Consider the following 25,896-nt stretch of genomic DNA (forward strand, 5'->3'; position numbering starts at 1 on the left):
TATATGTATGCGAGTGATGACTTTTGCTATCAGGATACAGATTGTAAATCCATCAGAAAAAAAATCCCTCAACCAAAGTTTTGACGGGATGAATCAGCAAGATTAAGATTCAGCATCTTGAAGCCGTGAAACTATTTATTGCAATCCACCCAGTATTGAATTGTTGAGAGAATTCTCAAAAAGCCCAAAGTACCATCCGCCTGGTGACACTAGAGGAAAATTAATGGGATCAGTAAATCAATTTGGTTCATCCTCTGCTGACAACGAATGGGAATTCATTCAGTAGTTAGAATATTTCAGTCTGATGGAGAGTGTGGGCTGACCGCAGATCCAACATTTCCTCCCTCAGAGCCATATAGCTAGCGTGGCTAAAAGCCCACACTGGAGAGAAGTGGATTTATGACTCTGTCGGCTGACAGTGGCAAAATGATAAATGCTGTAGTTTGGAGGCTAATTTCACTTTTTTATTTTGTTTCTCAGTTTACAATTTGGAAAACAGTCACAGATGGTCCACCAAGCCATTTGTTGCATTTTTACTGCTGTAGACGTTTTTTTTCTAATGGAAAAAAAAGTGTTCCTTTGTGTGTGAAGAGTCCTCAGTGTACCTACAGCTGTTTGCTGCAGCGGCTGGCAAAAGATAATTGGCCGTGTAGGTGCACATATTACAATAAATGATATTAGCAGAGCATTAATGAGCGTATGGATCAATGCTGACTGTGTTATAATGTACAGGGAACCCGAGAAAAAACAAAGAGACAGATGCAGCCTCACAAACAGGCTGGCGGGCTGAAGCTCCGATGTGAAGAGCTGTTGATAATGAGGAAATATTAGAGGAAATGTCACAGAACCATATGGCACTGATACAATAGTCTGGTTTTCCTCCAGCATTGCTAACCAGATCTAACTCATTATCTGTACCACTGATCTCACCACCCTCATATATCATTTTCTACTCCCCCAACTGTGGGCGTGCTATATATTTCATGTATATTTGTCCCAGTTTGGTACCAGAGGATTTTTGCATGAATAATAACAACACAGGCAGGCCTAAATAATCCAGTGGGAGTTAAAGACGGAGAAAATATGTAGTAAATACAGGTGACGAGAGACCTGTGTGTAGTCAGGTGAGAAAGAGAAGACAGAGGCGAGATTAAAGCAGATGCAGGGAGGAGTGATGACTCAGTGTTTACCTCTTTCAAATCACACCCCAGTGAAAAAGATAAGGCTTTGTAAAGAATGCCGCACACACCCGCAGAGTCACAATACTGATGGTTGGAGGAAATAACACACGCAGTGAAGATTCAGGATGCTGCGCCTTTGTTGAGAGTGAGGCAGGTGAATACTTAGAAAGGTGACATTTTCAAATCAGTCATGCCGCCCGCTGTTGAAGGACTGAACACATGTCTTCCCTGTTTACTAGTCGCCTCCTCAAGAATATGATGTGTTGGTGATTGTTTGAAGCAGGCTCAGGATATTGTGTTTGTATGTGTGTGTGTGTGTGTGTGTGTGTGTGTGTGTGTGTGTGTGTGTGTGTGTGTGTGTGTGTTTGTGTGTGTGTGTGCTAGTGTGTGTGTTCTAGGTATTACTCATTGTAAGGACCTAAATCCGTTTACAGTTTACAGTGACTCGTCTGCCTTATGTCTCCCTTACTACGTGTGTGTGTGTTTGTGTGTGTGCAGCAAGTGCGCCCGCTTCCCCCAGGGAGATGATGGTGATGAAGGAGAGGAAGGCAGACTATGAGACTGGCAATGCCAGTTACCATGGCAACAAGGGCGAGCACACATCCCGGAAGGATGCCATGACGAGTAGGAATTCCACGCTGCATGTCTGACACCAAATTACACGCTCACATGAATCTTGTGTATTCTGCTGACTCGATCGCATTGGAATAAATTACTACAAAATCTAAACATAGGTTTTACAAACATTAAATAATACGAAGAGGTTTCGGGGAATAAGCTAATTTGTTTTCTTGGCTCGTCGCTGTTTAACGCTCATCGCCCCACATGCAAATGTTCTGGTCTGCAGGGGCATCGTCGCTGTATCCTGGGTTTAGAAAGAAAGACAAGCCAGAGAGTGAATAGTAAAATGACGATGGGTGCAGCCACGGTTCTGCCGCTCATACACAGCAGTATGAGGACAGGTCAGGCTTTGTGAGCCTGTATCTGTACAGCAACACTGGTTCTGATGCTTGAGGCAGGAGACACTTAGCTTAGGTGGAATCAGGTGAAAACAGCCAGTCTGGCTCTGTCCAAATAAAATACAATCAACCTGCCAACACATCCTAAACTCATTAATCACCATTTTGTTTCTCATTAGTTTTTTTCATAGAGAAGTCAAAGTGTAGATTTTTTTGTTACTTCCTGCCACGTTTCCAACTTGGTTAATCAAATGAGGTTTGATTAACCAAGGTTTTAATGTAGACTTGATGCATCAAGACCAGAAGGTGGAACAATATACAAACGCTAACACAGAAACATGAGCAGTTGTCACCCCCAAGTCTGAAGATGTCTCCCACAGCTTCCCCATATATCTTCCTCTCGTTGTGTCACCCATTTCAACAGCACATCCATGAATGACTAAAATTGCTGTTACATGTTGGTGTTCACATCCTATTTGATAGTTAAGTCTAAATTATGCATTCCTAAATCACATTGTGTCCTTGTCAGTGGTGAAATACGCAAAAGAGTTGAAGGTGATGCCTCTCTGTCTGGAGCATCTGAGTAAGATATGAAAGTCCTTCAACGTAGACACAACAATGCACTGTTGGTTTGCCCTTTATCTATAACCTGACCTTGGGTACTGCTTAAAGAGAGAAGGGAGTATCTGTGGAATTTTACAGGCACTATTCTCCTGTACAGATATTATTTGTAATATGAAATAGTATATAGTGGCATATACAGTAATGTGTGAGGCTGTTAAAAAAATCCTTAACAATGAGGTATAAAGGACGATAGATAAATGTTTGTCCAGAGCCAGACTAGCTATTTCCTCAAAGTAGCTGCTTCCAAAACTCTTCACTTCACAAAAGTTCACTTTTATCAGTGAAATGAATCACAAGTAATTACTTCTCTCTAGAGGAAGTCTACTTTTTCTGCGATCAATCGTTTAAAGTAGAACAAACAAACTAATATGTTTGAAACCAGTTTTCACCTGATCATGGTATTGACTACGCCGTCACACATGTAGGTCAGTGTTTGCCTCATGGTTTCAGTTAAACATCCACTGAGAATCAATTGTGTGTGATCAGAGATCCCTCGCTAATGAAGGAAGGAGAGGGAGTGTTGCCGCTGGCAACATAAATAAAGTCCATTATAATGTGACATTTGGATCAATATGCTGCTTTAATGCTGCTTCTGTGGAGGTTTCAGTGTTTCGTTGTGTTAATCCTTGTAGACATTTTAATGCACTCAACTCACGATGCTGGAAACAATGAATCCAAAGCTCTCCTTAATTATCATAAATCATTCTTTCTTTTGTTATTCTTCTACTGAAAAATGTGTAGCAGCAGGTACAACACTGAGAGACTAACCACTCATGTGCTTTTACTTCTGAATAAGTTGTTCATCTGAAGTCGTCCTCACTGTCTCTGCAGGTCAAATCTCTGGTGGCTCTTCAACACTACACAGAGGAGCGTACGTGTCACCTACCGATGAACTGAAGTATAATCAGGTAATAATCCAATTTCAAGTTTTTTTGGGTCATTACAGGCATATCTGTAAAACAAACAGTGGAACAAAAATTGTGCTCAGGGCTTAATGTTCACACACAAACAAAAAAGTTTTAGAAACTGGTGCTTTAAGCCATTCGCTTAGTGTGCACTTGCCGCCTTGTCACAGATTCAGATCAAATTTCCAACCAGCTTGAAATCTAGACCTGGGTGCCGTGGTGCCCCCCCTGACTTTTTACTCTGAATATGTGTGTAATCATGGAAACCCAAGCGGTAACCATTCATGTGGAGGACAGGGTAACACAAGCTCAGTGCAGCTTTTATTATCCGCATCAGAATGTCTGTCGGGTTGGCCTCAGGCCTGGATAGTCTTCCCCCGAGCCGCACTCTATTCTTTACAACTGTGATGTCCACGGACGTTTCACCTGCTCCAGCTTGATGTGTCGTTTTATGAGCAGCATAAAACAGAAGAGCAGGAGAATCAGTCAAACTCACTCTAATGTCTTGTGTTTTCCTGATTAAACGCAGTTTGGGGAGCAGTTGGAGGTTTTTCCTGTTGAAAGCGCTTGTAGTGTGTTTCCCTCTGTCGCCCGTTAGTCATATAGTACGATTTCACAACGAGTGAAGACTCCCGATCACAAGAAAGAAGGTCTTGTGGTGTAAACTTTTCTTCAGTGATTACATAACAACTTAGAAATGTGAGGTGTTCCAGGTTCTCTGAGGGAGAGACATCTGAACACGCACAGCACTGACGGACTAGAAGAAGATGCTTTCCCTCTCTTGCTCTTCTTGCATGTATCTCTGGATGAAACCCCATTCACCTCTTTATGACTCATATAAACGATAAGAGAAGGAACTGCTGTACAGGAACTTCACAGGATGTGCAGTAGAGATAAAATACCACAGTGAGACTTAAAGGTCCGATGTATTGTATGGGTTTTAATAGTGATGCCATAAAGATACTATTAGGCCTACAAAGGTCACTATAAACCTATAAACTATGAACCTGTATAGAGACCCATTTAAACATGATTTGAACACAGTGTTTTTTCTCAGAGTGTAGCGTTGGGTCTATTTTCTTGTTTTTCATGTTTCTTATCACAGAGTTTGGAGACAACACTTTCACATCAGTTTAATCGATATTAATGTCGCTCTCTGGTCAGCCAGACCTCTTGTTGTAAAGCAAAATGTATTTTCGTAAAGACACAGGTTTCAGAACAACCTATATCTGAAAATAAATCATCTGGTACATATTAATCAGCTTTTTTGAAATTATTATCAATCAGTGAACCGCTTTGTCTAAACACTGTCAAAAACTAATTAAGATTATATTTTATAAGATTAAATATTAAAACTGTTTTAATACGCTGCAGGAAGGTATTTATTTTCCTATCACAGAAGACAGAGACACAGACGTCTGATTTACGTTGCACTAGACACCTGGTATAAAACAAGCCAACAACAAGCAGCCTTGTATGTCAACAGTCCGGAATAATTGGACAGAATCAGTCTGGTTCAGTACAGGCTGAGTTTTAGTCTAAGCTGTGGGCCCGTGCTGAACTCTGTAACAAGTAGTATAAGGTATTACAGGTTTTTATTCAGTAATTATAGTCCTGTTTCTAATCCCACTATTGCCACATTTGCTCGCTGTTTGATGGACAGCAGAGAAACTGGTGGTGGAGCCTGACAGAGGAAGGTGGGGGGTAAGTGGTGTAAGATATATGGTTCCTGGTAACTTTTGGGAAGTGTGTTTAGCTAGCTTGCTAATGTTAGCCACTCACACGCTTATATTCTGATTTATACAGAGAAGAAGTGTAGCCACACAGCTGAAGTTGGGAGCTTTCTAGAGAGCTGTGTGCTATGCTAACGTTAGCTGCTGGACAGTCTTTATTCCTCATATGCAAAGAGTAAATTATTCTACATTTGAAGTAACTTTCTCTCTGATTATTCCTAAAAGCTCAAATCGATTGTAATATCGATCTTTGGTTGTATTATTGTCTCTATGAGAACGTATTTAACCTTTGTAGCATGTTGAGCAACTTAAATGGACCTGACTTCATGAGGGTTTAGTGTCTTGCTTCTTTCTCAGTTGTGATTTTTCCTGTGTTTGCAGGTCTCTTGTCAAGGCTTGCCCTCAGAGCCCTACCCTCCGTTCCAAAACCCCCCGCCGCCCGACAGCGGCAGCTACGAGGACCAGGCCTTCTACGAGAACCAGGTTCACGTGGGAGGGCGCCCTCCGCAGGGTGAACTCAACATGCACCTGGGGGGCCTCAAGTCCACTGGCAACTATGTAGACTTCTACTCAGCCTCGCGGCCCTACAGTGAGCTCAACTACGAGACCAGCCACTATCCAGCCTCACCGGACTCCTGGGTGTGAGGGGGGAGGAGGAGGAGGAGGGGGAGAGAATGGAGAAAGGGAAAAAGGACAGAGAATGAGTTTTAAAATGATGGAGGAAACAAGATGAGAGGACAGTCCCTTCTTCCCCATCCTCCTCCGTAGTTCCTGAGTAGCATCATACAGTAGGCAGCAGGACGACAGAGGAGGAGGATGGAGCACAAGAAAGGAGACGCGGGGAGAAAATATGGGACAATGCTCTTTTCAGACGGAGGAGGGAGAGGGGAACAAAGGAGGACCAGAGGCAAACAGAGGAGCGGCCATGCATGTGCATGCACAACACCAACAAAAACCAACGGACACATTTTCTTTGTGTGTTTAGTTTGTGATCAACAACTGCTGGAGAAGGTTGAGCGGACAGAAAGACCTCATGCACCTGAAGGCCTCTGGATACAGCATGTAAGAGAGATGGACGCGGCGAGAGAGAACAAATGATGGAAGAGCGTGAAAGGAGAAGTGTGAAATACTGTAGTATTGAGATGAAGAAGGACGATGGAAGAGAGAAACAGACGAGGGGACTCAGGGACGGACGGTTTTGGATCGCGTGTGGGATGTGGGAGAGAGCTGTAAATATGTGGTATAGCAACATGGCTTTTAGTAATGTGAAGCACAAGAGGCAGCGCTGTAGGACATGTAGAACGTCTGTCACACAAACTTTTCTTTCTTCTATGGCTTCAGTGTGATGTTTCCTCCTCTGGGCAAAGAACGCTTCTGGACTTTGTCATTTGAACAGGTTTTATTATTTTCGTTGTGTTTCTACTTTTTTAATTCTGGATTCTGGTTGCATAGTATTTGATGTACATTGTACATTTACCAAGATGCATTGTGTTCTGTACATTGCACTATTTTCTGTGTCATGTCAGGCCTTTCGCCACCGGGTCAACCTCACTTCCCTCACTTACTACCCACACACATTGCACTCGGACTGTCTGAACTCACATCACAGCTGCAGACTGATGTCAACCCATAAAACGCTGAATATGAGTTAGGCCATGAGGCATCATTTCTGATAGGTAGGTCACAGTGCTCCTCTTACTGCCCTGCAGATAGTTTTCACAGAGGAGAACAGCTGCCAAACACCTGAAGAGTAGCTCAAACTGTTTCCCCGACAAACTCATGTTTTTTAGGCTGTCTTTGGGTTTTTTCCCACATTAGCGCCTCAAATCCCCAATTTTGTGTTCCCATGAGCCGTTCCTTCGAGCAAACTCTGCTCCTCGTGTATATAACCGTGCCAAACATGGGTTATTCCCCCCTCTGCTAAGGGATGGGAGGTAATGGGTCAAGTTAAAAGGGTCCAAGTTCTGCTGAAGCTTTTAGCAGAACATTCTCACAGTTCTAACAATGCCAGTTTGTAAATGCTTTGGTTTTTCTAAACTGTGTTTTACTGGGATGAAAATGGTCTCACCAATGCACCAGGAGTGGGGAGAAAAACGAAAACTAAAAAACTAAAAAAAACGAAGGGAGAAAAAAAGAAAGAAGATAACCACAGAGGGACTGTGACCGGACGGAACCTCGCTTCCTCCAAAGTTGTACAAATTAGTTGATTTCTGTGTTGTAAAATAATCAATGTTTGAAGTACAAAAAAAAACTTTTCTGAGAGATGGGTGGCCATTCTAACTTCATGGTAGACAAAACTGTTAATAGAGTCTGGATATATATTATATAAATATAAATATATACTTTTTATGTGCAGACGTGGATGTCACTTATAGCAGCAACATTATGGTAAAATACTTGTAAAAAAAAAAATTTACAGCAACATGTAGGAATTTCTTTCACATTTTGTTTCCTGGTCAAAACACTAAATTGTCGACTTTGTGTAGTAATGTTGTTGCTATGTGGAGTAGAGTAGACCAGGGCCCAGGGATCCACGTTGTCACTGAAGCAGTCCAACAAGGTGCTATGTCCGCCAGAAGTATTTACAACAAGTAAATACATGTTGTCCCATCCAAACTATTGAGGTTCTTCTTTTTTACACGTCACAGGTGACCGTTCGAAATCACATCACAGAAACATTCACGGTTGTTTCCTCTTGAAAGTGTGTTTCCCGTGCATGAAACTCCCAATTCTGATCAATTGGTATCAATATGCTAAAGAGTGAAAATCTGCATCTATGAACGCATGAGTGTTTGTTGTCAGTAAATCTGAAAGTTAATGGTTTCTGTATTTTTTTGTAAGTGAGAAAGGCTAAATTGTAAAAAAAAAAGTGACAACAGACCCTGGTTTTCTTTACCCACTGCTGTTTAGAAGTCTTCTTCGGATGCTTAAAAACCACTCATGATGCAACTGTCCCCACTGAAACACTGGATGAAGAGCAGACGTGCTGTATTTGTTAGTGAGCGTCTGGAAACTGACAACGTTATGTATGTCCTTGTGATCCTTAGGCAGAAAAAACCTGACTGTAAGACCTGTATGAAGATATAACATTGGTAAACTTTTTTTTGTTGCTAGACCAATCGTGTTTTAAAAAGAAAATTGTGAATCTTTCTATTGCCTCAAACAGATTGCAACTGCTCCAAAAAATATAAACGGACCATCGAAGAACCTCTGACTGTGAGAGTCGTTTGTTCTCTTGTTCAGAATTTGTTTTTGTTGTTGGTGTTGTTTTGAGAAAAGTGGTCATCAGTCGTCAAAGATCAGTTAACTGATGAGCTACGTATGAAACTTTAATCAAAGCGGAAACTGTCTTTTTTTATTCATTTGTTTTTCAGAAATCAACTCTTAAAACTCAGATGCAATCAGGAGCAAGTGCATTTTTACTGTGGGGTTTGTCCTGTGAATAAACAAGGTTAGATTCCTTATTACTTGCAAAAACACAGTGTATGTGCCCTTCAGGTCTGACAAACATGTTGTGTGGATTTCATTACTCAGAAAACATTTGCAAAGGGGATTTAAAAAGTATTGTAGATCCAGCATTGTTTCTGTCCATGTTTCTTGGCTTGACTTCTTCCACACCGTTGTAGGAGCGTGGCAGCATAACTGGCTTGATCAGTGGAGTGTCATCCTCATGTGTGATCTCATGCAAGAGGCCAAAAAGAAAACAATTCCATTCGCAGTATTGTAGCCCTTTGGATTTAGGGATGATTGAAATGTGATTTTTTTTTTTAGGGGAGCAATATAAACTAAAAGGATGTTCAGAGAGCACAAACCTCCTCCAAGACTTGAGCCCATGTTACAGAAAGTGAACCAAAAAACTCCACTTGTTTATTCAGCTCTGCTCCGTGATTTCATGGGTTCTTCTTTTATTCATATACCCACCCTTACATTTCAAGAAAATCAGTTATGTAGTTTTTGAGTAATCCTGCTGACTTACCACAGACAGCAATGAAAACATAACCTTAATGTAACAATGTGCTAAAAAGGTAACTATGAAGGCAACATGTCTTTATATACTTCACATTGAGAATAAAGCAACACGTCTAACACGAGGAGACACGTTACAACAGACACATGATGGAAAACAAGCATCACCTGCACCTGTGAATACATTTGTAAAGGATTTTGGAAACAGACCATGAGGAACTGCTGCAGGGGCCCAGGTCTCTGGGGGCCCTCGAGACCTGTTGGTTCGTTGCCTTTAGGGCGTTTGTTTTCTGACAAATTTGTTTGGGTATTTACACCAGAACAGTATCAACTGGTTCCTCCATTATTATATGAGCATGAACACAGTCACTGTGTGTCAATATCTACTTCTAATACTTTTCATTGTTTCAGTTTATGTCTGGTTTAGCTGGTACTTTTTTTTGTAAAGTAAACAACATATAGCTACAAAGTAAATGGGTCCTGTTTGTGTTCCAGTTAAGAAACACTGGTGGATTTGCTCTAAGTGTAAGAGTATAAAGAAGCAGAGGTCTGCAGTGTACCATGTGCGGTGCACCCACCTCGAGCTTGAAGGCAACACAGTCCTAAATGGCGTCTCCTGGAGACCCCATGTGAACACATTCACCCCAGACCCTCCAGTCTGATGAGATCAGCCAGTGATACTGTGTACAGAGAGCAAAAATAACCAGTCACTGGACTCAATGTCAAGACCAAACACTGATAGAGGAGACCAGTGAAGGAGACTGAGACAAGTCTGAGTCCAAAATAAGAAAAACAACGACAAAATCTCTGAGACTTATTAAGTCTATAGATGGGACCCAGTTGGAATAGTCCTGTTTATTCTCTTAATAATACACTCCCTTAAATACAATGGCATTCAGCTAAAAATCCTGGTTGTTAGCGTTTTGTAAAAGTGATAACTTGTGAGAAATTATTTGGTTAAAGCAATCTCCAGCTGGTTTTACACCACAAACAACAGGACACAAATAAAACCATGTCTTCAGATGTTTAAAGCCGGGTTTGATCACAGATGTTCTGTTGCTTTGTATAAAGGCATCAGTGTGAAACATTGCAATAGTGGAGGAGAGGCCGTGGCCCTGTTTTTAAATCATGAAATGTGAAGATGAGTTTGATTCTCATGAAGAAGAAATATTTGCAACAGCTTCACAACAGAAGAGACGGGAGGAAGAAGAAAAGAGGATCGGTCCTTTTTAAATGTTACTATGTATGAACGTTTGCCTGCACAGGCTTATAAGCATGTGTGTATTTCAACTACATGTAACTTGTCAAGGGACATGAGTGCCCTCTGGTGGTCATTAGAGCAACTGTAGCACAGGTCAGGGTGGCAGCCATTTTAGTCTCTGAGGCCTGTTCTGTTGAGCTGCTGGCTGCAGATTCATCACCACACTACGGGTACAGATTTGTATCAGTGAGAGCCGGGGTCAGGTCCCAGTGATTTTCATTACACGTGCACTGTCGGAGCGCGGAACAAAGCACAGCCGAGGTGTCAGTCACAGCTTCGGTGATGAGAGGCGGGTTAAAGTGCATCTTTTTTCCTTATCTCGGCTACAAATACCTCAGCAGGACAATCATACAGTTAAAAACACACACTGCTGTAGAGTCCAGAGGCCGGGCTGATAAATTCCGCCTGGAGCTGCCTTCACACAAGCCCGGCTGATAGCGTATATGGTTTTTGTTTTGTATTTATATAGCGCTTTTCTAGTCTTGATGACCACTCAAAACACTTTACAGTACAGTTTTCACCCATTCACACACACATTCAGACAGTGCATCTATTATCAGCACTTTTGTTGTTCTATGAGGGCCAAATCAGGGTTCAGCATCTTGCCCAAGGACACTTTGGCATGCAGATGGGTCAGACTGGGGATCAAACTACCGACCCTCAGGTTGCAGGATGACTGCTCTACCCCTCAGCCACAGCCGCCCATGTAATAAGGTTTAGGGAATCTTCCAACTCATCATATCTTATCCGACTAGCCACACTTTATAAAAAAAAGTTCCTTTAGTTTATGATTAGTGGATGACTTTCAAAGATTTATTATGGTTGACAGATTTTTCATTGTGTGTCTTTCTGCGCCCAGAGAATCCTGCAGTGACTTTGAGGTTTAACAGTGTGAACACTAATGGAGCGACGCCTGCGAGCTAGTTCAGGCAGCCACCTGTAGGCTCCGATGGGGGGGGGGGTTACAAGTATTTGATCATCACTCCCATCATTCCTGTGTAATCATATGGGGGAGTGATTAAGTTGGAGCATAGACGCCAAACACTAAACCTGTTCGACGACTGCAATAAACGTTTGAACGTGAATTGTCTGACTGAACTCCACTGATCCTCTGATAGACATCTTCTCCCTACAAGGAATTATAAAGCAGATCACCTATAATCAAAGAGGTGGCTGTGGCTCAAGGGGTAGAGAGGGCTGTCCACTAAGGTTGGTAGTTCGACCCCCAGCTCCTCCTTACCAACGTATCCTTTTTATCTGACTCATTATTTTGAGCATCTTCTAATCTAGGGTTCTCATATATACAGCAAAAAAATTACAGTTGACATTATTTTAGAATGTGAACCACGTGCAGCAGCGGTGGATCATGTGTTCAGCCCTGAACAATGTCTGCAGTAAGTCTCCCACTGGACAGTAAGACAGGTAACAGTGTATCAGCCTCACCTCTCTTGTCCTGGTTCATTATGTCAGGATGTTGCAGAACGTCTCCCTCCTCTCTCCTGGCTGCTGTTTAGTTCTTTTCCTGTGTCTCTTCTGAGTTTGTTTTCCAGGGCGTGGCTATCGGGCCACACCCCTCCTCATTATCAAGCACATGTGAGGTCAATCTGGTTCATCGCCCATACCGGATTCCTGCTGCTTTTTTGAATTTTTGCAGTGCTCAGGTTACCGATCCGGTCCCTCTGTTCATCTGCCGCACCCTGGAAATCTGCTTATTTTGTATTTTCAGGACTCGGCTGGAAATCCTATTTTTGGTCACATGATGTTTTGTTTACCTGTCCCCTCCACCTTTACAATAAACTGTACCATGTCCCTTTTACTGAGTGTCTGAGTCCGAGTTATGCATCTTGGCTCCTGAAATCTAGTTAATTCTAACAGAGGGTCATGGACAGTGAGACGAGGCTGTTTACAGAGACGTCAGTGAGAAAACAAACCTGCAGCTGTATCAGTGAGGGGAACAGAAAAGAGAGGGGGATGTATCCACTCTCCTCAGTGGAAATATCTCCCTATGCAGCAGCAGTCTGTCTGGTCCTCACCAGCTCAGTCTGACATAAACAGGTCAGAGCTCATACAGCCCTGTGGTGGATTTCTGCCTCTAATTTGGGTCTCATGAAAGCCAGAGATATAGAATATTGAGGGGGTATTAAGTATTGGGGGGTTTTCTGCCTCACAGGACCAAATGAACATCAGCTCAATGAAGGGCTTGTATCCTCAGTCATTTATTTGATATTTTCTTCCAGAGTCTGCAGCTTCGTAAAGTCGAAGATTAAAGATGACCTGAAGGGAGGGAGAGAGGAGCGGACAAGTTTGCAAACATTTTCCTGTATGCTGCCACTTTAGAGGGCAAAACACTTCTCATTTATTTTGTGCTATAATTATATTTTGTGAAAAGCATCTGAATCTTATAACAGCCCTTCTCAGGGCTTGTTCAGGACTGACATTAATGACATGATAATTCAGAATTCAGACGCATGCTGGTCCTGGAGCAGGATGTGGATGCAGCACACGACATCAGCACCAAAAGTGAACTATCTGTGTGATTATTTAGGAAGTCAGCATGTCCCCCCTAAGCTGTTTATTTTTGGCTCCGCTTTTCAAATTCTCCACAAAGCCTTGACAAAGCCTGTGTGATCTGACTCCTCAGCTCAGCTCAGCTGGAGAAGAAGCACTTCCCTCTGTGCGCATACCTGTTGTGCTATGTATCAGTGTTAAACAGCTTCCTGGCTTTCTGCTGCATGCTCAGCGATCCTTTCCTGTGGCACTCTGCTGCAGCAGCCTCTCACAAATCTTCATTTGGTCACGCTGTCGCAGCTCCCCTCTCCGTCCCGCTGAAATTCCTCAGACTGGCTGACACCCTGCTGCCTGTCTGAGCCCCAATTCTGTCCCTTTAATATTCATTTGCTGTTTAATTCCACTTTGTTCAACCTTTTATGTCTTATTCAGGACAGGTCCTTCACTGGAGCTGTTTAACTTAGTTTGGCCTCTTGTCTTGTTGCAGTTTTTTGTTTCCCCTCATTATTTAGCTCTGAATCTTGAAAATAAGGATTTCTATACATATGATATGAAAATAAAAGCTATACAAACAATGACAGATTGCATATTTCATCAATGTTGCTGATTTAAGTGTACAGCTAGTCACAAAGATGCTGATACCAAAACAATCTGAAGAAATATTTGAAGAAACATATTGGTTTTCTACCAGAAATCTGTGATCTTGCATTACGACATCCATTTTGGATGCAGACTACAGCCTTATTCAACTTATTTAAAACTTGTTTTATGGCTCTGTGTATTAATCAATCAATAACTTTTTGTATAACACATTTTCCAAAATCACAATTTGTCTCATAGGACCTAATAAGGTGTTACATCCTCTGACCTTAACCCTCAACAAGAATAAGAAAAAACTGAAACAATACCCAGGTAACAAAATGTAGAAACCTCTGACAGTAACATGTGAAGGGTAACGTTACTGTTGTAATGATAGAGGTATGTTATGTGCGACGGCATTCTTTGTAAATCTACGTAACCTAGTTGTAATCATCATCCATGCTCAGAGGCGACCATCAGCACAATCTGCTTTGTGGCTGCAGGGGAAGGATTTAAAGATTCAGTTTGCAGAATTTAGTAACATCTAGTGGTGAAGTTGCATTTTGCAGCTGAATACCAGTGTGATAGCGTTCAGTTGTCATAAAAGCTCAAAAGGTGTTTATTTTGTTTGGTCATGGCTACTGTAAAAACATGGCTGCCTCCATAGAGAGGACCCGATCCCGATGCAAATATAAAGTATTTAAATAAATAGGGCCCATTCTAGGGTAAAGAATACAACAATAAGTCAAATTTGCACGATTACGAACTAGTGAAAACATCAGTAGGATTATTTAATAATTATTTCCTGCCAATAGATCCCTTTCACCTAAATGTTACACGCTGGACCTTTAAGTAAGTAACATGTATTGATGAGACATGTGAGGATGAGGATGAGGAAGAGGAGGAGAGAGAAGGTCCCATGTGTCATGTGTCCCCTGACAAACTCCGGCTATTTATCACACAATTATTTACATTAAATAAAAAACATTTTCTCCAATTTTCACCAAAGCACTTTTATTATAGTTTTACTGGCCAAACTTAAACCTCCACTCTGCTGCTGTTGATAAATCCAGCGCCTCTTCATTCAAAACACACATTTACATAATTCCTCCAGCCCTATTTGCGTTTGTGTTAGCTGTAAAGAAACGTATCTATATGCCACAGAGCTGCGGTATTCTCTACCTCTCCTCTGTTCTGGTATTTCCTGATCTTTTCTCTCAATTATGCATCTTATATTCTTTCGACCTTTTTCTCAATGATTCCTATTTTTCTTAAGAGGATGACACTTTGTGAGGGTTCAGCTTTTTATAGGTTAAGAATCCGGCCATTTTTGACCACAGGTTCTCAAAAGTTTTTTATATGAGGGAAAATGAAGTATGTACTTTGCTAGTTTCAAGGTCATTGGTACAAAACTTCCTTTAACCAGCCTGTAACGTTCTATACTGAATATGTTTGCAGCTTGGGAGCAAATGTTCTGAGGCGTCACCAGACTATAACAGATCGAGGCCATCTGCTGAGCTCTTCATTACTGAAACCCTCACACTTCTTTTTTCTTCAGTACCTTTTGCCACATGCCAATGGATTTACCATATATTTGAGCTGCCTGCTGTCATCACTGAGGAACTCGTACTACATACAGTACACTGACGATTTCTGTCCTGAGCACCTGTGTCGCTCCCATGCTGCATCGCAAATTGTGCTTTTACAAATATGCATGAACTCAAGTAGAAACAAGGCAACGAATCCAGCAGTGTCGGCAATCTCAGAAAACAGATGTGAAAATAGATCAGTTATATTCATTCACTTTTAAAAACACGGCATCAGGTGATCCATTGGATTGTTTGATGCAGTCCACTCTGTCCTCGTCCCGTCTCCTCACCTCCTCCTGGTCAGAGATAACAGTGTCTGCCTCTCCTGCTCCTGCCTCCTCTCTATTCTCTTCATCTTGTAATCCCACTTGGGAATCTGCAGCTCGTTGTGGTTCCTGTTCATTCGGCGTTTGTCTGGTATAAAGCTCGGAGCCGGGGCCTTGCAGAGCCTCACTTTGGGCACCGTGATGCCCGGCCGCACGCTGCTCCTTCTCAGCATATTGAGTGGCAGGAGACTGGCTCGCCTAAAGGCCACAGAGGACGCCATGGCCATGTCACTGAGCAGCTGGGGCTGCAGGCTGGCCCTCCGATCCCTCTCCTTGGGAATGAGGAGGACCTGTGAGTTCTGGAATAATCTCTTATAGTTGTTCAGTCTGTCCGGTCCCAAGTGTTTCAGCTGAGCCACACGGTGCCTCCTCAGAATCTCCTGCACGGCATGACGGCGCCTCCCGATGCAGGGGGTGCTGCCCGGGCACACTGTTCTGCAGGATATGGCAATGAGCGGGCTGGAGAGACCGGTGGTGATCTGGACCATGTGGTCGAGAACACCCTCATCCACAGGCTTTACCTTGTTGTTGATGTAAAACCTATAAGGGCAGCAGGAGAGAATGTTGATCAAACGCCTCCAGCAGGAGTTTGGTGCTCGGGCCTGGTCCACCAGCTCCTGCACAAGAGCATCAAACATTGTGGTTTAAAAGAAACAACTTCCAAAAAGAACTCGATATAAATTCCATGTCATGATGAATGTATTAACCTCCAGTATGGGCCACTCCAGAGCGAAGGAGTCACAGAACTGCTCGGCACAGGGCTTCTGCATCAGACGGTCCATCAGGTTGGCTGTCTCATAGCGACCAGTGAACAGAGCCCACTCCCTGGGAGTCAGACCGCGGCTGTTGTCCCGGGCCTGAATATCACCTCCTGGAAACATGAAGATTTATGGAGACGATCAAGGGAAAGTCTGTGACTGCAGCTGTTCAGTGATCTGATGGGCATGTGAACTGATCCAGCTCTGGCTCAGGAGATTGAGCAGGACATCCACTAACCAGAAGGTCGATGGTTGGATTCCCATCTCCTCCAGTCTGCTTTCAGAATTGTCCTTGGGCAAGATACTGCCCCTGAACACTGTACCCACAGTGTATGAAAGTATGTTATAGAAAAAGTGATGTATATAGAGTGAATAGGTGCATGCAACTTGTGCTGTAAAAAGCTGTGAGTGGATAATAAGAAATACTGTAAATACAATAACACTACATATGATATGACTATAAACACAGTCCATTTACCATTGGTTTAATAGATTAAATGTGATTAACTTAAGTCATGCATTCATACTTATACATAAGATTTTATATAGCCCAATATCACAGATATGTTTTTGTGATTTTTCCTCATGGGTCAAAAACAATCAGAATATGTAGTTTTTCTAGAATTTGATGCTCATTTACTCTGCCTGTGTTCTTCTGTATGAAAGGAAATGAAGCTACACTCACCATCCAGCATGAGAGTCCGAGTACACTCAGCTCGACCCTGCATGGCCGCCTTCATCAGAGCTGTGAAACCGTGACAGTTCCTTCTCTCAACGTCCAACCCAGGGAAGTAGTTCAGCAGATAGGTGCAGATGTACAGATGACCTGCAGGACAGAGAGAGACATGGAAAGGTAATTTATGAGTGGACATGTCTCTACGTAGCTTCTTCGGACATTGAATTTGCTTCTCTTCATTCACACAACCTTTTTTTAATCCATATAACAAACAAACCCCTCCGACTCACATTTTGAAGAAAACAATTAGTGTGAAAACTTGTGTTTCGTAATATGTAACTTTGTGGCACAGTTTAAGTCCCTCCCTGGACAGGATGTGGATGTGGGCCACTTCAGGCAATGCTACGACACTTCTGGACTTCTTGTGGCTGAACTAAATGGATGGGAGCCTGAAGTGACCCACTTGTAAAAGAGCAAATGTGCCCAAATATCCCAAAATAAATGTTTTGGCAAAGCAAGCAAGGTGTAATCTGGATGTGAACCTAAAGTGGTTGACATGCGATATTGCTTGATTGTGGCCGAGATCTGGCAAACAGAAGCGGGCCGTCCAAGCACCATCATCCCCTGAAGTATGTTGGCCTGTCGTAGGATGTGGGCCAAATCTGTGCCAAAACAAGGATGCTATGTGGGTCCGGTACACATGAGGCCAACAGTGAATATTGGATGTGGTCGTCGCTATTTTGGTCTAAACTGAAATATCTGACACTTGAACACAATTAATATACACAATGAAGAACTTAAATACATAAATGCTGTAACTCAAGAGCACAAACTAGTGGTTTAACAGCAGTCATTTGTTTGTTATTTCCCCAATAACACCTAGTTTTAAAGACATATTCTGCATATGTATGCAGTTAAAGATCATTGATTTATTTTGTATTACATGTTTCATCATAATGTCAAGTCACCATCGAACTAACCACTTTACATTCATTTATCAGTATCTTCAGTGAGACTAATGCAACTCGAAGTGAACCTGCAGCTTTCTATCATCCACCACACTTTCTTAAACATTCACAACATTGACCTGACTGAGTAAAACCAGGGTAATAAAACCCTCTGACCTGTTTCATCATTGTACCAGACATGAAGGATTTCACCCATCAGCTACACAGCCTGTTCACCCTGCTGCTGTTTGCCATGTACAATAAGTGTCCACTGCCTGATCACCGGACTCTTTGCTCAGGCTGTAAGATCCCTGATCCTCCACCACACACAAACTAAGATTGGATTTTTCTTTCCTTCATTTATGCCACTTTGTTGAAAGTAGCATAAAGGGACTCCAGCTGTAATTTTCATTGCATTGTGTTACACAGTAATAATTCTTTTAAATCTTGAATGTTAACTCCAGCTGTCTAGATATTTTCTTCCTTTGGTAAAGAGCGAGTAAAAGTTTCTCTCCTCTGTCTGATGACCACTTTGCTGCAGGAATCCCAGACTTGGTCACTGTTCCCCCGAGGTGTTGAAGAGTACTCTGTCATGAAAGGGGATCAATACTTTTTTAATGGAGCAGAAAATGAAGACTAGTCTGTGGCCATTCATCATCGTTAGCAGATGAGAGGCTGCGTCGCTGTGTCTGATACATGTGGCTGCATCGCTATGAAATTACCTTCGCGATGATACTGTCTAATGTTAGCAAATAACAGGGATTCTTGCAAGCACCAGACCTCATAATACGATCAGAGCTTTAATTTGGACCAATTTTAATACTCAATTCTCTGCACTGAAGTTTCTTCCACTGTAAATTATGCATTAAAGTAAAAGTAGTGGGAGAGAGAAATGGTGTATAAAAGGTCAAATGTCTCGTTAGAAGGGATATTAGATATACCAGATGTTAAATTGATTACAAGGATGATTACCTGATGTAAAAAAAGGCCACACCAATAATGGGTTCATAAATGCAAACATATGACACAGATGTGATATTTTCATGTCAAACATATGTGTGCCTCCTCAGTGATCACAGTTGTGTGTGGACGATAATGTACAAAGGATGAAGTGTAACAATGAGAACGCTCCACACTGTGGTAAATGGAGGAGAAGAAACTCAGTGAGCTCTCCATCTTCTCTGAAGAATCTTTTTATGGATCCCTGTCGGAGTGAACACGTCAGCATGACGGTCTCCCTCAAATACACTTACTCAAGATGACTCCATTAATTTTAAATGATTTGCTGCTTTCACAGCCAGCAAGAGAGAGGAGATGTAGAAACTTCACTGTGCATGACATTTTTTTCTTTGGTTATGTAAGTTTAAGCTTTTCTCGTTCAAGTCGATTACATCTTTCTGTTGCAGTCAGAAAAGAACAAACCAGATAAAGTCACATTATAGTTTTGTTCAACCAGCAGCCACAAATAACAGTTACAGGGTCATAGCATATTGAATTTCCCTTCAATTACAATTAACCGTTGATTAAAGAAGAACAATAGTATGTTTTTGTTGCCCAGATTCAGTGATTGTATCATGATAATAGTGTACTCACGAAAGACAAAGAAGAAATCTCATAGAATCACTAAAAATAATTCAGCTGCATCGAGGAACATGAGCTGTCAGGAGCTCAAACTAGTTTTAAACAGGTGAACATTTTCGACTACTTAATTTTGAAGGCATGCAAAAAAAAAGACAAATGGTCAAGTTGGTACCCTTGAGTTTTACTGTGAAAATCGGTTTACAGGCTTGATGGTTCAACCTTGACCTCTACTTCCCCAGCCACAGCTCATGCTTGTGACCGTGTGTCACAGTTTTTACAGTTTCACTGAAATTACACTGTTGAGTTCAGTGATTGAACTGATGCTCTTTTGGAGACTTGACCTGAGATGTAACTTGTACGACCTGTGATGTGTGTAAATGTGAAGTAACCACATTACGGAGTCACTGAGTGAGCGCATTGACTCACTGTAATGTCACTAATGCTACGCATCCTCTCAGCTAACATTTGCTAAAATTAGCCACATGAGCCACTGGTCTTCCAGTAAAGACGTCAGCATTAATCCCCTCTGTGTAGTGACTTCCTTCAAAAGTTATACGGTCTCATTTTAAAAGCTCATATTTATCATTTTCTGTTTTAATAAAAAGGTTTTGTGATGTAACCTGATAAAGTGATATGTTGTCATGACAAGAACAGGAGAAGGAACTTTTCATATTATAAAAACAACTGAGGACATCTTGTCTACTTCAGTCTTTGTTTTTTATTGTTTGGTTATTGTATTTTTCTTTCTGTTCACATTAAGCAAATGAGCCAATATGATAGCTGCTGAGCTTTAGATGTGCTGATTGGTGAAACTATCAGACAGAAGTACATTGGTAATCCCCCATTTCAAGCCTTTAGTTTAAATCAGTTTAGCAGGTTGCTGGCAGAAGCTAAATTGTTACCACACAAAGGTGAGTAGTATCAACCTTCCCCTCTAACTCTAAGAAGTAAGGTGTAGGTTTATTTCCTAGAAAGTTAAATTATTCCTGTAAACATCAAGAGCATAGATTGTAAACATGGACGACAGACAGCTCTCAAATTAAGCCAAATCATCTTGATCGCCCCCTGGTCGCAGGCTGCAGTATAGCTCATAAAGCCTCTTCCATGTTAGTAAATGTAAATCAAAGTACATGTTAAATATTTTTTCAAAAAGAGAAGGTCATGTTCTTTTCCCAATAAGGTTTTTTCATGAGTTTTTGGTTTTGATGCAATAAAAAATGCATCGGGTGAAATGTCATGACTGACAGCTGAAACTGACTTGTTATTGACCGAGAGGGACCTTGATACCATAGATCGCTATTAATCAATCACATTTTTTTGTAAAGCTCATATTTACAGTTTATCTCATGGGGCTTAACAAGGTGCGACGTCATCTGTCCTTAACCATGATCGTAACTGTGCACACTGTGGCTCCTGTAACAGAATATTTTAGCACACGTGGAATCTATTGCACTTCTGTCCGTCCTGGGATCCCTCACATGTGGCTCTCTCAGAGGATTGTTCCTTTTTGTTCCACTGTTAAATAAATGTTTGGGGTAGTTTTTCCTTGGATGCCAAGGATGTCACACCTTGTTAAGCCCTATGAGACAAATGGTGATTTGTGAATATGGGCTATACAAATAAAAATGTATTTGATTGGATTGATTGTACAATGGCAGGAAGTGAAGACAAGTCATCCATTTTAATATACAGGCCAAGATGAAGAGAAGGAGGTGGGTCTCAACCAGGCACAGTGTGTACATGCTCCCACAGTCTGAATGAGAGCTAATGAGGCTAATAAGTAATATGATCTGTGCTGGCCGACCCGGATGACACTTAAGGGCATCATTAAGAATACTAACACTAACAACACTGCTGATAATAAGAGATTTGCTTTGATGGTTCCTTTGATTTGTTTACAGCAAATATCGATAGAAGTCTTAAAAAAAGGGAGAATCTACATATAGGTGGTTAATTCAAAGGCCCAAAGCGGGTTTACCTGCTTGCGCTGCCGTGATCAGAGCAGTGTTGCCCTCATTATCCTGCCAGTTGACATCCAGGAACGGGCACTGAGAGAGGGCGATGACCACATCCAAGTAGCCATGGTAACACGCCACGATCAGGCCAGACTGAAACACAAAAACAAGAGTGCCTGAGTATCTTCTTCTTCCTCTTCTCATTGACTGTGGTTGATTTTGGCTTTTAAAAACACCCAATATATTTCCTCCGGGCCAAAGTGAAACTTTTTTTTATGGTTACACCACCATATTTGCCCTCAGGAGAAAATCATTGCAGGGACTCTCATAAAAATAAATATTGCTTGTTGGTCATCCTGCCTGCAAGTAAAGCAAAATGCTGCAAGTTACAGTGTGGTCCAAACAAATATAGTGACACTGTAATCGACTCTCGAGGCACAGCATTGGTCTCCAGCTGGACTTGTCATTGACCAAAAACCAAACTGTCGAAAGTACTACTGGTACTATATCATTGTTGATGTTGGGCATTGGGGTAATTCATGATATTTTAATATTTCTTTCCCAACAGAAGGGATTGAGTTTTCTAAATAAACCTCTCTGCCCCCCACCCTTACTGTGACTGGGGTCACCTTGTTAAGCTACATATGGGAAATGGTCTGTATTTATTGAGCACTTTTCTATTCTTGAATACCACTCAAAGCGCTTTACAGGACAGTTTTACATTCACACACACATTTATACAGTGCATCTATGTGCAGCACTTTTCTATATGAGAAGGGACAATTTGGGGTTCAGTGTCTGGCCCAAGGACACTTTGGCATTCTACATATACAGGATGCCCCACTCAGACCCTGTTCCATAAGAGAAACACTGACAAACCTCAACTTATCAAATGTCTCTCAGTGTCGTAGGCTTCCTATCTGCAGTGGTGATATACAGTACATGTCTGTTTCATCCCACAAGATTAGATGGATTTTATTAACAATCTGATATCCCATGAATGAGGAATTATTAATGATGGCTTTACCCAATGTAAATAATATACTGTTCCACCTTTGGATAGAGATGAAGGACCTCAACGAGTACAGTTACAGTTACATAAATTATGTGAAACATTGCCAAGCATTCCCTGTAGACTGACAAATATGAGTTTATCTGTATTAACACCGTAATGTCCAAACATATCCCTTTGCTCCAAAAACACAGGCTCCCTTGTGGTTCCAAGAATCTGTAAGAGTAGAACAGGATGTAGACCAGGCTACCAGGCTCCTCTCATGTTGAAACCAGCTCCCACTCTGGGTTCTAGAGTCTGTAAGAGCAGAACAGGAGGTAGAACCTTCAGCTACCAGGCTCCTCTCCTGTGGAACCAGCTCCCACTCTGAGTTCTAGAGTCTGTTAGAGCAGAACAGGAGGTAGAACCTTCAGCTACCAGTCTCCTCTCCTGTGGAACCAGCTCCCACTCTGGGTTCGGGAGTCAGACACCATCTCTGCATTTAAGGTTAAACTTTAAACGTTCCTTTTTGATACAGCCTGTAGTTAGTTCTGGATCAGGTGAGTCCTGAACCATACCTTAGTTATGCTGCAATAGGTCTAGACTGCTGGGTGAACTCCCATCAGGCACTGAGCACTTCTCCCCTTCTCTCTGTCTCTCTGCTCCCACATTCATTTATTTACATGTCATCAACTATGTGTCTTTTTGCCCACATAGTCTTTCTCTCTCTTTCTCTCTCTCTGTGCAGGTATCTCCGACTCCAGAGCTGCAGGATAACAACTATTATTATTATTACTATTATTATTATCATCATCAATTATTCCTTTTATTACTTAATTACTATATGAACTGTTGCTGTTATCAGTAAGAATCAATTGCGTCTTTACACTTATTGTTTTCAGAGCTGATATCTGATGATGCACAAGTGTTTCTGGTCTCTCTCACCTCTCTCTTCCCATATTCTCCCCCTCCCCACAATCTCTCTCTTTCTCTTCTCTACCCTCTTTTACAGCCATCTATTCTCCCCTCTCCATTTTTCTCTCCACAGTCGCCAAGGTGCTGCAAATTGTGGGAACTGTTGTGTTTCTTTATCAAAGATTTTAAGGTCTTGGCCTTCAATGTAAAGTGCCTTGAGATAATGTCTATTATGATTTGGCGCTATACAAATAAAATTGAATTGAATTGAATCTGTATTGTAAATGAACACAATTATAATTGAAACACACTGGTTCCACGTAGAAGTTGCAAATATTACACTTCAGGTGAACAATTGGAGCACAACACACAATAGTGCACTCATATAGGCCAGTATAAATATGAGTGCCCTGGTCAATCCTTCTGTGTGTTCCAGCTCCATACGCACACACAGTATCTCTTACCCAGGGCTCAGGTCAGTGTCTCTGGGAGCCTGTTAAAAGCTGAGCCCTGACGGCAAGCTTCTTCTTGACACTGCCACTGTGCACTTTACACTCCCCATCTGTCACTGGAGGCTTAACCAACTACTCTGAACTCCCCTTCAAGACGTGACCTTCAGTGGCTCCTGGAGCTGCTCCAGGATTTGCTAGCCCGACCTCAGAACCTGATGTGACTGCCAGTGAGGAAACTGTTCACTCAGGGTCAATGTGCGTGTTATGCTTCATTGTACAGTCACGATACAAATCAGAACACATCTTAGATGTTGGACTTGTTGATCAGCTATGAATGTATGTATGTATTTTAACTGACACTTTTCAGGATGGATACTTAACCTGTTAACTTAACTGTTGACATTGGGGACAAGCAAAAATGCTTAAAATGATATAAAATGGCCAATCAACATTAGTCATTATCCCATTATTTTGAGGAGCAGTGGTTGATGCATGTGTAAGGGTGTTATAGTGTTTTATAGTGATAGTAGTATGCTGAAAAGGTTCAACACCCTAATTGTTGGAAACTAAAGATGTACAGTGATTAATTCACATCTCAATATTGGACAATACATCGATCTACAATGCATCTGTGTTCAGGCATAGCATGTGATGAAGAACTATTGCTCCTAGTAAAATTCAGTTCCTCAGCTGTACATGAACTCCATGAACAATGAAAGTCACCAATCAGTGAATATATCAGAATATATAGGCCTAATCCACCGTTCAAAGGATTTGACCAGTGAATGTGTTTCAGCAGTACTTTACTTTACATTTCTGACATGTTTGACTATTTTGCAACCAACACTATGTCGTTTCTGATTTTGTAACGTACTTTGAATGTGAATTAACAAATGTACATTGGTTGACCTGATCCTTGCCGGATGAATTATTTACCTAATATAGTTAAACATTGTTAATAAATTAGCTCAAGACTGGCTTGAACTAGATTAGAACTCGATCACCATTACATCAAGGAATGAAAACAATGGCTGCTTGTTATAGAGTAAAATATATATGGAACCTGAAACCCTTCAGAAATCATTGGTCAATGGTCCAAAGAGGTTTCCAGTGGAGAACATTGGGGTTTCTTTGGCTTCCACCAAGACGGTGTGGTTTCAAGTGAGTAGAGAAAAATAAACCCTCAACATTTCATTAAAATGCATTAAACCACCTACTCTTCTGTTCCTATCTGTCTCCCACACTTCCTCCTCGCTCATTCCTTGTCTGATCATGATCTTGACGATGATGGAGTTGTTGTTGCAGCACGCCTTGAAGAAGGAGATGGACTCAGGGCTTGGTGAGCGGTACATGTCCGACGTGAGTGAATTGTCTGGGGGATAGAAGGAGTCGTCCGAGGCGATGCTCCGCATGTCCGAGCGATCCGGCAGAGCCTCAAAGTCCAGCTCCTCAAACTCCTGGTAGATATCGTCCTCATCCTCCCAGTAGTTGCGTGTGTAATCAACTTCACTCTCCTCTTGATATTCCTCTCCCGATATCTCGCTGTCATTCCCATCTTCATCCACCACACTGATGGACATGACAGGTGTATCCATGGCCCCTTTATTGGTCGTGAATTCAATATCAGCAAATCCAGGTCCTCCAGTTGTTCCATTCTCTCGAACCTTTGAACCTTCAATTTGCTCCTCCTTTATCAATACCATTTAAAACCTCCCACACACACTTTTTCAATTATCGTGGGGTGCCAGGACAACTCTAGGAGGAACTAGAGCTTATGTCCACTGGCCCGCCGCAATACAGCGTCTCATCCCAGATGACAATTAATCTGGCCAGGTTCTTGACCTTAACTCCTTTTCATCTTTGAAAGGTCACAACGGAGGCATACGATCATTGCACCTGTTGCTAGTCCTCTGTCATCGTCAAATACATCTTCAGCTCTCCACAGATGTTACAAATCCTCTATGCCACAATGTCACCAGCAAATATTGAT

The 25,896-nt window shown here is 41.9% G+C and overlaps 2 protein-coding genes across 5 annotated transcripts in view; one reads left to right on the forward strand and one right to left on the reverse strand.

Moving 5' to 3' along the window:
* Positions 1 to 6,047, forward strand: part of LOC133018218 (catenin delta-2-like) — a 130,227-nt gene extending 124,180 nt beyond the window's left edge. For all 4 annotated transcript variants that reach the window (XM_061084535.1, XM_061084537.1, XM_061084538.1 and 1 more), the window contains 3 exons: positions 1,680 to 1,805; positions 3,596 to 3,672; positions 5,784 to 6,047. In XM_061084535.1, coding sequence (XP_060940518.1) covers positions 1,680 to 1,805; positions 3,596 to 3,672; positions 5,784 to 6,047 — 467 coding nt within the window. The remainder of the gene's footprint in view (positions 1 to 1,679; positions 1,806 to 3,595; positions 3,673 to 5,783) is intronic.
* Positions 6,048 to 15,591: 9,544 nt separating this feature from the next.
* Positions 15,592 to 25,609, reverse strand: LOC133018671 (ankyrin repeat domain-containing protein 33B-like). Its single transcript, XM_061085087.1, has 5 exons — positions 25,124 to 25,609; positions 21,572 to 21,701; positions 17,075 to 17,215; positions 16,339 to 16,502; positions 15,592 to 16,248 (listed from the first exon to the last, which is right to left on the reverse strand). Exons 1-5 carry the CDS (start codon positions 25,607 to 25,609, stop codon positions 15,592 to 15,594), a joined length of 1,578 nt encoding a protein of 525 aa, XP_060941070.1.
* Between the last annotated feature and the right edge of the window lie 287 nt (positions 25,610 to 25,896).

Source organism: Limanda limanda, chromosome 13 (assembly GCF_963576545.1).
Source record: "Limanda limanda chromosome 13, fLimLim1.1, whole genome shotgun sequence".
NCBI classification, from domain to species: Eukaryota; Metazoa; Chordata; class Actinopteri; order Pleuronectiformes; family Pleuronectidae; genus Limanda; species Limanda limanda.

Excerpts from the sequence above, each read along its gene's own strand:
- LOC133018671 (XM_061085087.1), bottom strand. The coding sequence starts at position 25,609 with ATGGTATTGATAAAGGAGGAGCAAATTGAAGGTTCAAAGGTTCGAGAG. Across the intron at positions 17,216-21,571 it reads GATCACGGCAGCGCAAGCAG|GTCATCTGTACATCTGCACC; the intron begins GTAAACCCGCTT and ends TCTGTCCTGCAG. Across the intron at positions 16,249-16,338 it reads TGGAGTGGCCCATACTGGAG|GAGCTGGTGGACCAGGCCCG; the intron begins GTTAATACATTC and ends GCTCTTGTGCAG.